The sequence below is a fragment of the Cucurbita moschata genome, unplaced genomic scaffold (genome assembly GCF_002738365.1).
Source record: "Cucurbita moschata cultivar Rifu unplaced genomic scaffold, Cmos_1.0 Cmo_Scf00014, whole genome shotgun sequence".
Lineage (NCBI taxonomy): Eukaryota > Viridiplantae > Streptophyta > Magnoliopsida > Cucurbitales > Cucurbitaceae > Cucurbita > Cucurbita moschata.
In genome coordinates this window covers 3,971,830-3,983,183 of record NW_019268530.1, presented here as the reverse complement: position 1 = coordinate 3,983,183, position 11,354 = coordinate 3,971,830, and the positions used below count along the sequence as shown (strand labels likewise).

The 11,354-nt window shown below is 34.1% G+C and overlaps 1 protein-coding gene across 2 annotated transcripts in view; it reads left to right on the top strand.

Moving 5' to 3' along the window:
* The window catches only part of LOC111452595 (probable LRR receptor-like serine/threonine-protein kinase At1g06840), a 20,746-nt gene extending 10,408 nt beyond the window's left edge, over positions 1 to 10,338 (top strand). For both annotated transcript variants that reach the window (XM_023093395.1, XM_023093394.1), the window contains 9 exons: positions 3,087 to 3,173; positions 3,279 to 3,347; positions 3,711 to 4,216; positions 4,869 to 5,027; positions 6,605 to 6,888; positions 7,485 to 7,536; positions 7,751 to 8,001; positions 9,457 to 9,591; positions 9,758 to 10,338. In XM_023093395.1, coding sequence (XP_022949163.1) covers positions 3,087 to 3,173; positions 3,279 to 3,347; positions 3,711 to 4,216; positions 4,869 to 5,027; positions 6,605 to 6,888; positions 7,485 to 7,536; positions 7,751 to 8,001; positions 9,457 to 9,591; positions 9,758 to 10,099 — 1,885 coding nt within the window. In that variant the 3' untranslated portion in view covers positions 10,100 to 10,338. The remainder of the gene's footprint in view (positions 1 to 3,086; positions 3,174 to 3,278; positions 3,348 to 3,710; positions 4,217 to 4,868; positions 5,028 to 6,604; positions 6,889 to 7,484; positions 7,537 to 7,750; positions 8,002 to 9,456; positions 9,592 to 9,757) is intronic.
* The last annotated feature ends 1,016 nt before the right edge of the window (positions 10,339 to 11,354 follow it).

Here is an 11,354-nt window from a genome sequence, read left to right as displayed (position 1 = left end):
TTTTTTTTTTTTTTTTTTTTTTTTTTTTTTTTTTTTTTTTTTTTTTTTTTTTTTTTTTTTTTTTTTTTTTTGTAGTTATATATATATTACTCTCTAATCTAAAATGCATAGAGTATTTTTTTAATATTTATTACATGGTATCAGCGGTATCAGAGTCCCTATGGTTTTAGAATTTTTGTTTGTCGATTAGGATTTCTCTTCCAAGTGAGGCTAGGGTTTGAAGTTTGGGTCATCAAGTTAGAGTGACCATTTGTCAACACCACTCATCTTAAGAGGAGTGACACCGTTAGTAGAGTAGGACCATCGTCGTTGTTTGCCAGAAAGAGTTGCACGTGAGCCACATGGGCCACTGGAAGTTTTTGTTCCCGCAGCCAAGCATCAGCATGCAAGGGCGGGTGAAAGATCCATTCTTGTTTCCACCGCCTGGATTTGTCTCAACTTGAAGTTTCTAGTTGATCTGTGTGATTGGATTTGATAATGCCTACATAGTTTGTCTTGGGTTGTGCTATTTGCGTGTGGGTTGGTTGGTTCTCTCGCAATTAAGGTTTGGTTTGGTTCGTGTTTCTCTTGGGGTTTATCTACATTTGTGTGAAACTAATGGCTGAGATGAAACTTGTGGTAGTATCTAATATGGTTTCTCTTTCGTCAAACACCCATGGAGCATTAGTTAAATGACTCCCATTATTAATTCGAGTAGGACGATTTGGTTTTATCTACGAAGCACTAAGATAGATGGCGACATTGATCAAGATCTACCCGAGGATGACTCAAAGAAGGATTGGCTTCATGATGACACTTGATTGTACATTCAAATCAAGAACTCAATTGAGAGTGAGGTAGTTGGCTTGGTAAATCATTGTGATTCCGTGAATGAACTTTTGGAGTTCTTAGAATCTTTATACTCAATAAAAGAGCAAGTAAATAGAATGTACGAAGTTTGCACGACCTTCTTTCATGTGGAACAAAAAAAACAACCCCGTTACAAATGACTTTATGCAAGTTTAAGAAGATGTGTGCAAAACTTGATACACTTCCCCCACTTAATATGATTTAAAGGTTCATCAAGCTCAAGGAGAAAAGATTTTGAATCTCAATCTCATATTTTCAGAACACTCAAGACTAGCTCATCAGGGCTAATCTAATATCTAGAAGAACTGTGGTCTTTTGCCGCTCTGACCCGAAGGTGCTCGGTCTACTGGAAACATGTTGAACTAGGTCAACTTGAAAATGACCTAGTTTTAGTGCCTTATTCTTAACTACATTATCTAAACATTTATGCAAGCTGAATGAGGAGATAACATTCATTCATCACCTGAAGTACAGATCACAATGTCTTATTCTCTTATATAGCACAACGGAAATCATTATCAGCTGCATCTTAAATTCTTATCCTTTCATAATTTTTATAACACACAGTCCAATATGGCCCTTCTAAAGTCCTAATCATGCATATTCCAACCACCTAAGGTGAGATATGCTCGCATATTAGCATGCCCTAGCGACAATTATTACTTGAAGAAAGTCTGAATGGCTATTTATGTCGGTGGATTGTGCCTTCTCGAGCTTGATTTTCATTTGTTGGGAGCTTTGAATTTTCTGTAATTTCTTTGGTAAGTCCTAATTCCAATTCAAATTAGATTAGTATCGAAGTTGAAATAAACAAACATGAGTCAAAATGGGTCAAAAAAAATGGACCTCACATGCTTCCACGCGCAACTGGAAGGCTTCCACATGTACAGTTCACGCACAAGTACAGACGCACCCAATGGAGAGGTAGCGCGCTCCTAGCATGACATTTGGCCCCTCTAGAATCGCAACTTCAACCCTGACGTCTCGTGCTTGCCTGCATTTTACTTTCTGCGATTTACGACGTCACGACACGTGTCCCTATTCATTGCTTGACACATTCCTCTCCTAGCAGCTTGACGCGTGTGACGCCTTCGCCTTGACATGTTCGTCTCCTCTTTGTGTGATGTGTGTTCACTTGTTGTTTGTCTTCCCTGGATTATTTCTAGATTCCATTGCGTTTTTTTTTACTGTTTTTTTTTTGTTTTTAATTTAAATTTTGTATCTTTTTCCATGTAGCTTGATTCAACTCGGTTCCCTCACCAAAGTTGAAGAGTCTTCAACCAGCTTCCATCAAAATTAATTTCATTGTATTCCGTTAACTATACAGAGAAATAAATGCGTTTAAAAGTCGGTCCAAAACTAAAAAAACTTTCTGGAGGATCGACGAAACTCCGATTTCTGGTGAGTTTTGTGTCGAGGTTCCTTGACGAAGATGTGTGAAGTCCTCTCTAGAATAGTATAGTTAAATTTGAGGACATAATTCCATAGATATCTTACGGATTTGGATAAAAATCGAGAACAAAAACTCAAAATCCTTACCTCTCGATCTCCTCATTTCTGGATGGATTTGGGCTATTCAAGTATTAGACTGAATGTAATCAACCTTCTAAGCAAGCTTCATGAAGAGACCATAGCTGGAAAAGGACTCTAGGTGGCTTGATCGGAGTAGGTCCAACGGTTATTTGCTCTCTCAAAATCCTCTTTTCTCTCTCTTCTTTCTTTTCTTTCCTTTTTCTTCTTTATTTTTTTCCCTAATTAACTCTGCTTTTAGGCTAATTATAAGTTTCAGAATTAGCTATGCATGGAAATAATCAAAATACCCATCTAGATCATTTTTCTCATTTTTCACTATTTTCTTCGGATTTTTCTAAGCATTTTTTCCTTCTACCTCATCTTGAAATTCGGACTCTAAGGCCCTCAATAAAATTTTGGAAGTTAGAACTTTAAAGGAAAAATAAAAAAATTAATTCTTGTTGTGCTCGGTCGTTACAATATATGTGTCATTTGTTTGAGGAGGAGTATTCAATTGTTTGTCTATTTAATTTGATACGGAATCTAACTGAACTATTTCAAATAGAAGATTTTAATTTATAAACTAATATCCTTACTGCTATTACTTCCCTTAGGATGTACATGAATTTTTCTCCAAACATTCACTTAGGTTTGAAGTTACTGATTAATCTATTATACAACTCAATGTACAAAGTAATGGTTAGTTTGTCAGTTTCACATGGCAGGTCAATTGCAAATAATTCATTGAACGGCTCAGTTCCATCCTCCATATGGCAAAACAGGACGCTCAAAGTTTTGGACAGCCTTACAGTGTAAGACGTGAAGTAACTAAATTGCTATGTTGAGGGGTTGAAGGATTATAGACTGCTCTGCACTTCCTTTACCAAATATTTATTCTTGCCTCTTCTGTACTGCAGAGAGCTGCAGAACAACAAATTTTCAAATATTTTGGGAAGCATCGATCTCCCTCAGAACGTCACTGTCTGGTTTGCTTCTTCCTCTTAACTCTGATGTATCAAAATTAGTACAATATGGCTTTAATGAAGTTCTTTATCTTCAATCGGCATAATGCATGTGCACTACTCGATCCATTTGTGCAGAGTGAACCATCCCTTACATTACCTTTTTAAATCTGATGTTTGTCTTTTGTATAAATTTCTTTATGATAGGATATTTTGTATACATTTCACCATATGAATGAAATGGCTTTCTTTCCAATAAAAAAAAAATTGATGTTTGTCCTTTTGAATTTCTGGCTTTAAGTATATGTGTGCACAGCGTACAACCAAACTTGACAAATTGATGTTATATTCTTTTTTTATGGATGTTTTTTTTCCCCTAAATTTCAGGCTTCATGGGAATCCTGCTTGTTCTAATAACAGCCTGGTGCACTTCTGTGGATCTGAGCGTGAGGATATAATTGACATTCCAACAAATAAAAGTCTTGACTGTTCTGATTCAATATGCCCACCTCCTTATGAATGTTACTCGGCAAAATGTCCCTCATTTTGTGTCTGTTCTGCACCTCTTCTTATTGGATATCGTTTGAAAAGTCCCGGATTCTCACGTTTTAGTCCATATCAAAAAATGTTCGAGGAGTACCTGACCAATGGTCTTACATTACGTCTTGAACAATTGGACATTGGTTCTATTGTGTGGCAAAAGGGGCCTCGATTAAGAATGAACCTGAAGCTTTTCCCTCTACATGTTGCCGATAACAATAGTACTCACATGTTCAATGACAGCGAGGTTGTAAGAATTGTTTCCAAGTTTACAAGTTGGAACATTTCAGATAGCGACATATTTGGACCGTATGAACTTCTCAGCTTGACAATATCCGATGTTTATAAGGATGGTTGGTCTTTAAAACTTTTCTGATGAGTTTTTTTAGGATACTCTCTCTTATATTAAATTGTCAGAGACTGAATATTGTTGTGAAAGCTCACTTTTACCTTTGGTTTTCATGTTACCTGTTGAAGCAATTGGAAAAAGGCTTCCTATACTTGTACTTCCTAATTATTATCTATTGATAGAAACCCTGTCTGTGGCATAGTGGTAACCTTTTATGCGCGTTTATTGGGCCATTGCTACATAAATGCATGTTTTGATTATCTTTGCGAAATACTTTTTCATCAATGTTTATTTATATTATTTTCTCTTTATAATGGTGATTTTTTCCTCCTTATGACGCTTCTATATTTGTGGTTTCGTTTGCATTTTTAGTTAATGAGGCTTATGTCAATTAGTTATTTACAATAGAAAATATTCCTGATGACACGACATGATATGTTCTATGGTATCAACCCTGCTGACTAGTTAAATGTTTCCATTTTGGCACCATCATACCCGATACTGAGCAGATGACTGCATTTATTTTACTTATAACTGGAAGACTATAATCAACAATTAATGTTATTTTTGGTTGGAGACCTACATGTTTAGCTATTATGATTATCACAATCCTTCAAATTTGATTTTTAGCTTAATTTTTTTTTCTCGTATTGCAGTATCTATTCCATCACCATCTGATTCTACTATGAGTAAAGGGGCATTGGCTGGAATAATATTAGGAGCAATTGCTGGTGGAGCAACGCTATCTGCAATTATTTTTATTTTTATCGTAAGATTACGTGTGAGGGGCCACCACATCTCAAGAAGGCATCGTCGTAAGTAGTTTATTCCTTAAAAATTAGGATGTAGTATTTTATGTGCCTCCTCTCTTGCAATGCCCAATTCTTAATAAGTGAACGATTTATATGGGTGTGCTTATAGCTTCCCTGCAGAACCACATATGAGAGCTAAGGTTTCGATGCTAGTTTGTGACCGAATATAAATCATTTTATGTTAAACCACCCATGAACCCAAGAGCTTAAGTTGATGAGTAGTTATGATGAATTTACTCTTATATCGCTACTTTAACACTTTTACTCACTTATTGGCTTGCATATTTGTAGAAGGACAAAAGGTTGAAATCAATATTAATTGGAGAGGATTTTTGGGTTTCGAACTTTGGACCTCCTACTCTGATACAATGTTAAATCACTAATCAACCCAAAAGCCTAAGTTTATGGGTTTTGGTGAATATAATCTTAAATCAATACTTTAATACGCTTTAATATGTTATATGCTACAAATGATGATACCTTAGTTTTGAAACCTCATGGTCATGAGTAATAAATGCCAAAGTTTTAAAAGAAACTCTTAGTGGATGCTGGTTCATAGGTTTGGAGGTCTGAATCTATATAAACTATGTTTGGAGGATTGAGTATCAGAGGATTGTCCTAATCTGTACATTTGTAATCTGTAAAAGTCAGTATGTAACGTAGGAGATGATTTACAAATATGTTACCCATATAGTAAGTTCATATATCAAGTGTGCTTGATGTACAAACTCAACTTGGATGTGTTAGTAGAAGTTAAAGGTGTACTTTTTTTTTTTTTGTATTTATGAAGATTGTTTGACAGAAATGCATTGGGTAAAATGGTTGATTGGCATGATGATCTTATTGCAAGATTAAGCAAGTTTACTTGGACATGTTAGATATTTTCATTCAGCTAACTTTTTGGTTTGCAGCATATTGTAAACTTGTAATGCATTTATTGATGCCATGTGGTAATAGCAGTTTCATACTATCTGTGGCTGTGTTTTTCCTGTGCAAATACTTCGAGATTATCCATCCATCAATCAAATTTTTGGTTCCCTTACATGAACCGATAATTTGATAGAATTTCCTATCTTATAATTGTGTATTAGTTGTCGATATTTAGTACTTATCGTTTTTTTTAATGCTGTACAAGGTCTTTCTCCTATATAAGAAGACCTAGGATGTGCAAATTTGAAGATAGAATAGAATTACCATTCACCCTAATTTAAGATCATCCATCATGTCTTGATTGAATGGCCTTGTACTTGATCATCAGGCATCTTAAAATAAATTTCAGTTAATTAGCTTTATCTCCATTTTCTTTAAATTCTTATGCTTGTATAATTGAGGCTATTACTTCTTCATTCTTTGTTAGAATTATAGTATATTATGGCTCATTACATGACATGCTATAATAATTTTGTCAGCCTTCATTTTTATATCAGGCTTTATTATTCGAAAAATCAAACTTTCATAACTAGGTGACTGGAATATGATTAATCTCAGAGTTCTCTTGGTCACTTTAAATAATAAGAAAAGATCATATATTGGTCTTTAAGTATTGTGATTATTTAACATTTGATCTTCATTTATACCAGTGTCAAAAACCTCCATACATATTGAGGGCGTAAAGGAGTTTGGATACCGTGAAATGGCTCTAGCTACAAACAATTTTCACGAGTCCACGGTAGTTGGTCAAGGTGGTTATGGAAAGGTGTACAAAGGAATTCTAGCAGATGGCACTGCTGTTGCTATCAAACGTGCACAGGAGGGCTCACTACAGGGTGAAAAGGAGTTCCTAACTGAAATACAATTATTGTCAAGATTACACCACCGAAATCTTGTGGCTTTGATTGGATATTGTGATGAAGAAGACGAACAGGTAGTTTGAGGAATTCTTTATTTATTTATCATTTTCATAAAAAATTTGCAAAAACACCCCTGAATTTGGTCTGGTATTTTATTGAAGTTCCAATATAGTCCATGCACTTAGGTTTCACTTTAGTCCCTGTTATTTAAATTTGTGACGATTTAGTCAAAAGATTTTTAATGACGAACATCTTTCTTGGAAAGGTCATTTTGATTCAGCTCATCAAAAGACTTCTTCATGGCATTCTCTTTTTAAACTCTTGTGGCTTATTCTATTCAAGATTTATGTCTAAAGTAGAATGCATTAATCTTTGTTTTGTTCTCTTTTTCCCTCCCTTGTGGAGGTCGTTTCCTTTCATCATCAGTTTATCTACATTATTTCACTGAAAAGTTTTGTTTCTAGTAAAAAATTTAAAAAAAAGCTCGAATTTTAAGGTGATACGTTGCATTATAATTTAAATTAAAGTTTCTGTTTGTCAAATTCTGTCACAAAACTTACTTGTGTCACAGCTACTAATTTTATCAGCTCGCTGGACATTACTTTCTTGTCAATTCCTTGCACTGCCTTGAAATTTGGCCTTGAGCAGACTTTGATTTTTAATCATGCAGATGTTGGTTTATGAGTTTATGTCAAATGGCACGCTGAGGGATCACCTTTCTGGTACATTTCAGCAACTTTCCTATAAATTATTTTTTGAAGATTCGGTTTCAGTTATGCAAATTGTGAGACGGGTTTTTATACGTTCCAGGGTTCTTATTCCTTCATATTTATGTCAACTGAAGAATAAATTATTTATTTATTTATTTATTTGAGCTGTTGTTTTCATGTCCCTCTTTTGAGCATTGACTTGTTATGCTTCCTTGTGTTATCACAGTACGTTCTGCAAAACCTTTGAGTTTTGCCACAAGATTAAAAGCTGCCCTGGGTGCAGCTAAGGGAATTCTGTACCTTCACACGGAAGCTGATCCCCCAATATTCCACAGGGATATCAAGTCCAGCAACATATTATTAGACTCCAAATATTTGGCAAAGGTTGCTGATTTCGGACTTTCACGACTTGCACCTCTACCAGATACAGAAGGCGATGTGCCAAATCATGTATCGACGGTAGTAAAAGGGACACCGGTAAAATTCTATCTATATTTCTTAAACTTTTAGAAATTTAATGAAAGAGTTCAATTTTTGCTTACAATCTCGTCACGATTTTAGTAGATTCTAGGATGTCTACTAGGTATTAGAAGGTAGGTATCCTTTTTTATAAACTTATAATTGATCTATTAGGTTTTATAAAGGAAAGATCCTTTGTAACACTAATAAACAGAGGCGTCTATGGTGGGAATCTAAAGGTTTTATAGGAGATTACCATTTAGATGACGCCCTGTTTTCATAGACGCTACAAGTTCTACTATAATGGTAAATATGATAGCAAAAGGAAAATAGAGGAATACCCTCACTTTCATAAACATCTCTTGCCTTTCAGAAAATGATAGAACGGATTTCTCCTTTATTTGTTTGATGTTAGAGATAAATGGCATTCTGCATTTCTTACAACTTTCTACAACCCTAATAGTCATGGATTGCTAGATCACGCAGGGAAATAATGGCCTATAAGGAAGCTAATCTTCGAAAGAAGGAAATACAAAAGTATTACAACAGGTTGGAGCTCGGATGGAGTGTATGTGAAAGAAACTTAAGGATCACAATCAAGATTTTAAAGTGAAAAGATAACCATAATAGGAAGTGATTAGAAGTTCAGACTAGAATCAAATCCTAAAAGATTAGGGACTAAGATACAAATAGAAAAAAAAAACATGAAAATTAGGGGTGTTACCAAGCATGTATGGGGTGACGTCACTAAATAGCCTAAGAAAATTAGGGGCTTTACATTTGGTATCAGAGCCAGACACCAGGCGATGTGCCAGTGAAGAGGCTGACCCTCGAAGGGTGTGAACACGAGGCGGTGTGCCAGCAAGGACGCTGGCCCTGGGGTCCCACATCGATTGGAGAGGGAAATGAAACATTCTTTATAAGGGTGTGGAAACCTCTCCCTAGTAGACGCATTTTAGAACCTTTAGGAGAAACCTGAAAGGGAAGCACAAAGAGAACAATATCTGCTAGCGGTGGGCTTAGACCGTTACACCATTAATTGAGAAACTAAGACATATGATAGTATGATCTAAATCTGGATAAACCTTGTCAAAGAGGTACTTCAGATCTGATAAGCTCTAGAGAAAGTCCGTTAAAGCGCTTGCATTCGGTAAGATGGGGCTGATCGCACGACTTAAGCTAGCACAAATATTTCAACATTTTCATGGTAAAATGGATTTGCACATTCAAAACCACTTTCAAAATTGTCCTATTGAGATAATTGAGATGGGATGTTGGGACACAAATGGAATGTCAAACCTTTGCTCATTATACCATGGTACATGATATAGAGAAACTGGTTACATAAAAATATCTTCCTTTGTTTATTCTCTATGTTACTGTTTTTGGTTAGATAACTGGTTACACTTCCTGGATTGAGTTTAGTTAAAGGGTATTTATGTGCCTTTAAATTTGCATGCTTCCATTTTCCAGGGTTATCTCGATCCAGAGTACTTTTTGACTCATAAATTGACAGACAAGAGTGATGTTTATAGTCTTGGTGTCGTGTTTTTAGAGATTTTAACTGGGCGGCACCCGATCTCACACGGCAAGAACATCGTTAGAGAGGTATTACATCCAAAAAGCATTTGTTATGGCCTCTTTATTTTGGAATACCACAACACCAAGTGCAAGAACTGGATATCATAGTCGTATGCATAATTTGATTGCAAAGGCCTTCTCTGTATTGCACTGGCATCTCTTTTAAATACTTGTATCGTTCATATGTCAACAGGTCGACCGTGCATATCAGTCTGGAAAAATTTTCTCGATTGTCGATGGTCAACTCGGATCTTATCCCCTTGAATGTGTTGAAAGATTTGTGACTTTGGCTCTGAAATGTTGCCAAAATGAAACAGATGCACGCCCTTCAATGGCAGAAGTCGTTCGAACACTCGAAACTATCTGGCTTATGCTGCCCGAGTCTGATACGAAAGTTGCAGAGCCTCCAATGACGAACGTCGTAAAAATGACCAGTCCTCCATCTTCATCATCCAACATGAATAACTATTACACATCAGAAGTCTCTGGCAGCGACCTTGTAAGTGGAGTAGCTCCCACCATCACACCCAGATAGAAAACGTTATTATTTCCTTAATCGACACTTAATTAACAAGCTTAATCTCAGTTTGTATATAGTTTTTAGACAAGATTGTTCTTCAAATACATTAAATCATTGTATCTTCAGAGCATAATTTTTGGTTTACTATTAAGAAATACATTTCATGTGGTTCATGCACTTGCTAATGTAATTAGTGTGGTTAGATTTATTTATTTCTCGTTGTTATAAAGTTAATAAAGATTGATTGAATGTAATTTTGTGTTTTTAGGGGGTAATTTTATATTTTTCTGAAGTGTCCTTTTATGTATTTATTTATTTGAATGTAAGTAGCTTATAATTCACCGTTAGGATGCAAGAAGCAAATATCTAAGTATTTGCTTATAATAAAATATCGAATATGATATGTATCGTAAACTATAATTTAGTATTAAATATATTTTAACACGAACGAAACTAAAGTTTTACTCATAAATCATTCAAAGCCTTTCTTTCTAACATGCAGGGTTGTTTATTGGTTGGTCGGTTTTTGATTGGTTGTCTCGAAATTCTTAAACTTTTAAAAGTTTAATAATACCCTTTCTCACTTTAAAAATTTAAATTTAAATGTAACTATTTTATATTAATGTTACTTGTGAGAATTTAGGTATGTTTTTTTAGATGTAGTATTTACCGTTCTGTCCATATATATTAGCCGTATATTTTTTAATTTCTCTTTTAAAATTTACAAAAGTTCACAGACTATTTTGAAAGTTAAGTATATTTTCAAAACCCTTCTCAAAGTTCAAAAATATTTTTATAAATAAAATATTAAACAAAAATATTTTGAACGGGGATTTTAAAATTTATAATTTTTTAAAAGCCTTGAAAAATTCAATCATATTTTTTTAAATAAAATGCAAAAGATATTTTTATTAATTTAATATAATTTTATTAATTAAATCTATACCACTTTAGACACATAATTTAAAATTTATCCGTGCATTAACTAATTTTTAAAATTAACCTTCTATTTAAAAATCAACAATTATTTAGAGGTTTAAATTAATACAAAGTTTAACATTTTTATTGACATAATTATATCTTTTTCCAATTTTTTAAATTTACATTTTAATTTAACATTAAAAAATTAATTTTAAAATTGATGAACTTTATATATATATATATATATATATATATTCGGAAAAAAACTAATTATCTCTAGAATTTTCTTACATAAGTCGTTATAAATTAAAAAAAGAAAAAAAAAAAAAAAAAAAAAAAAAAAAAAAAA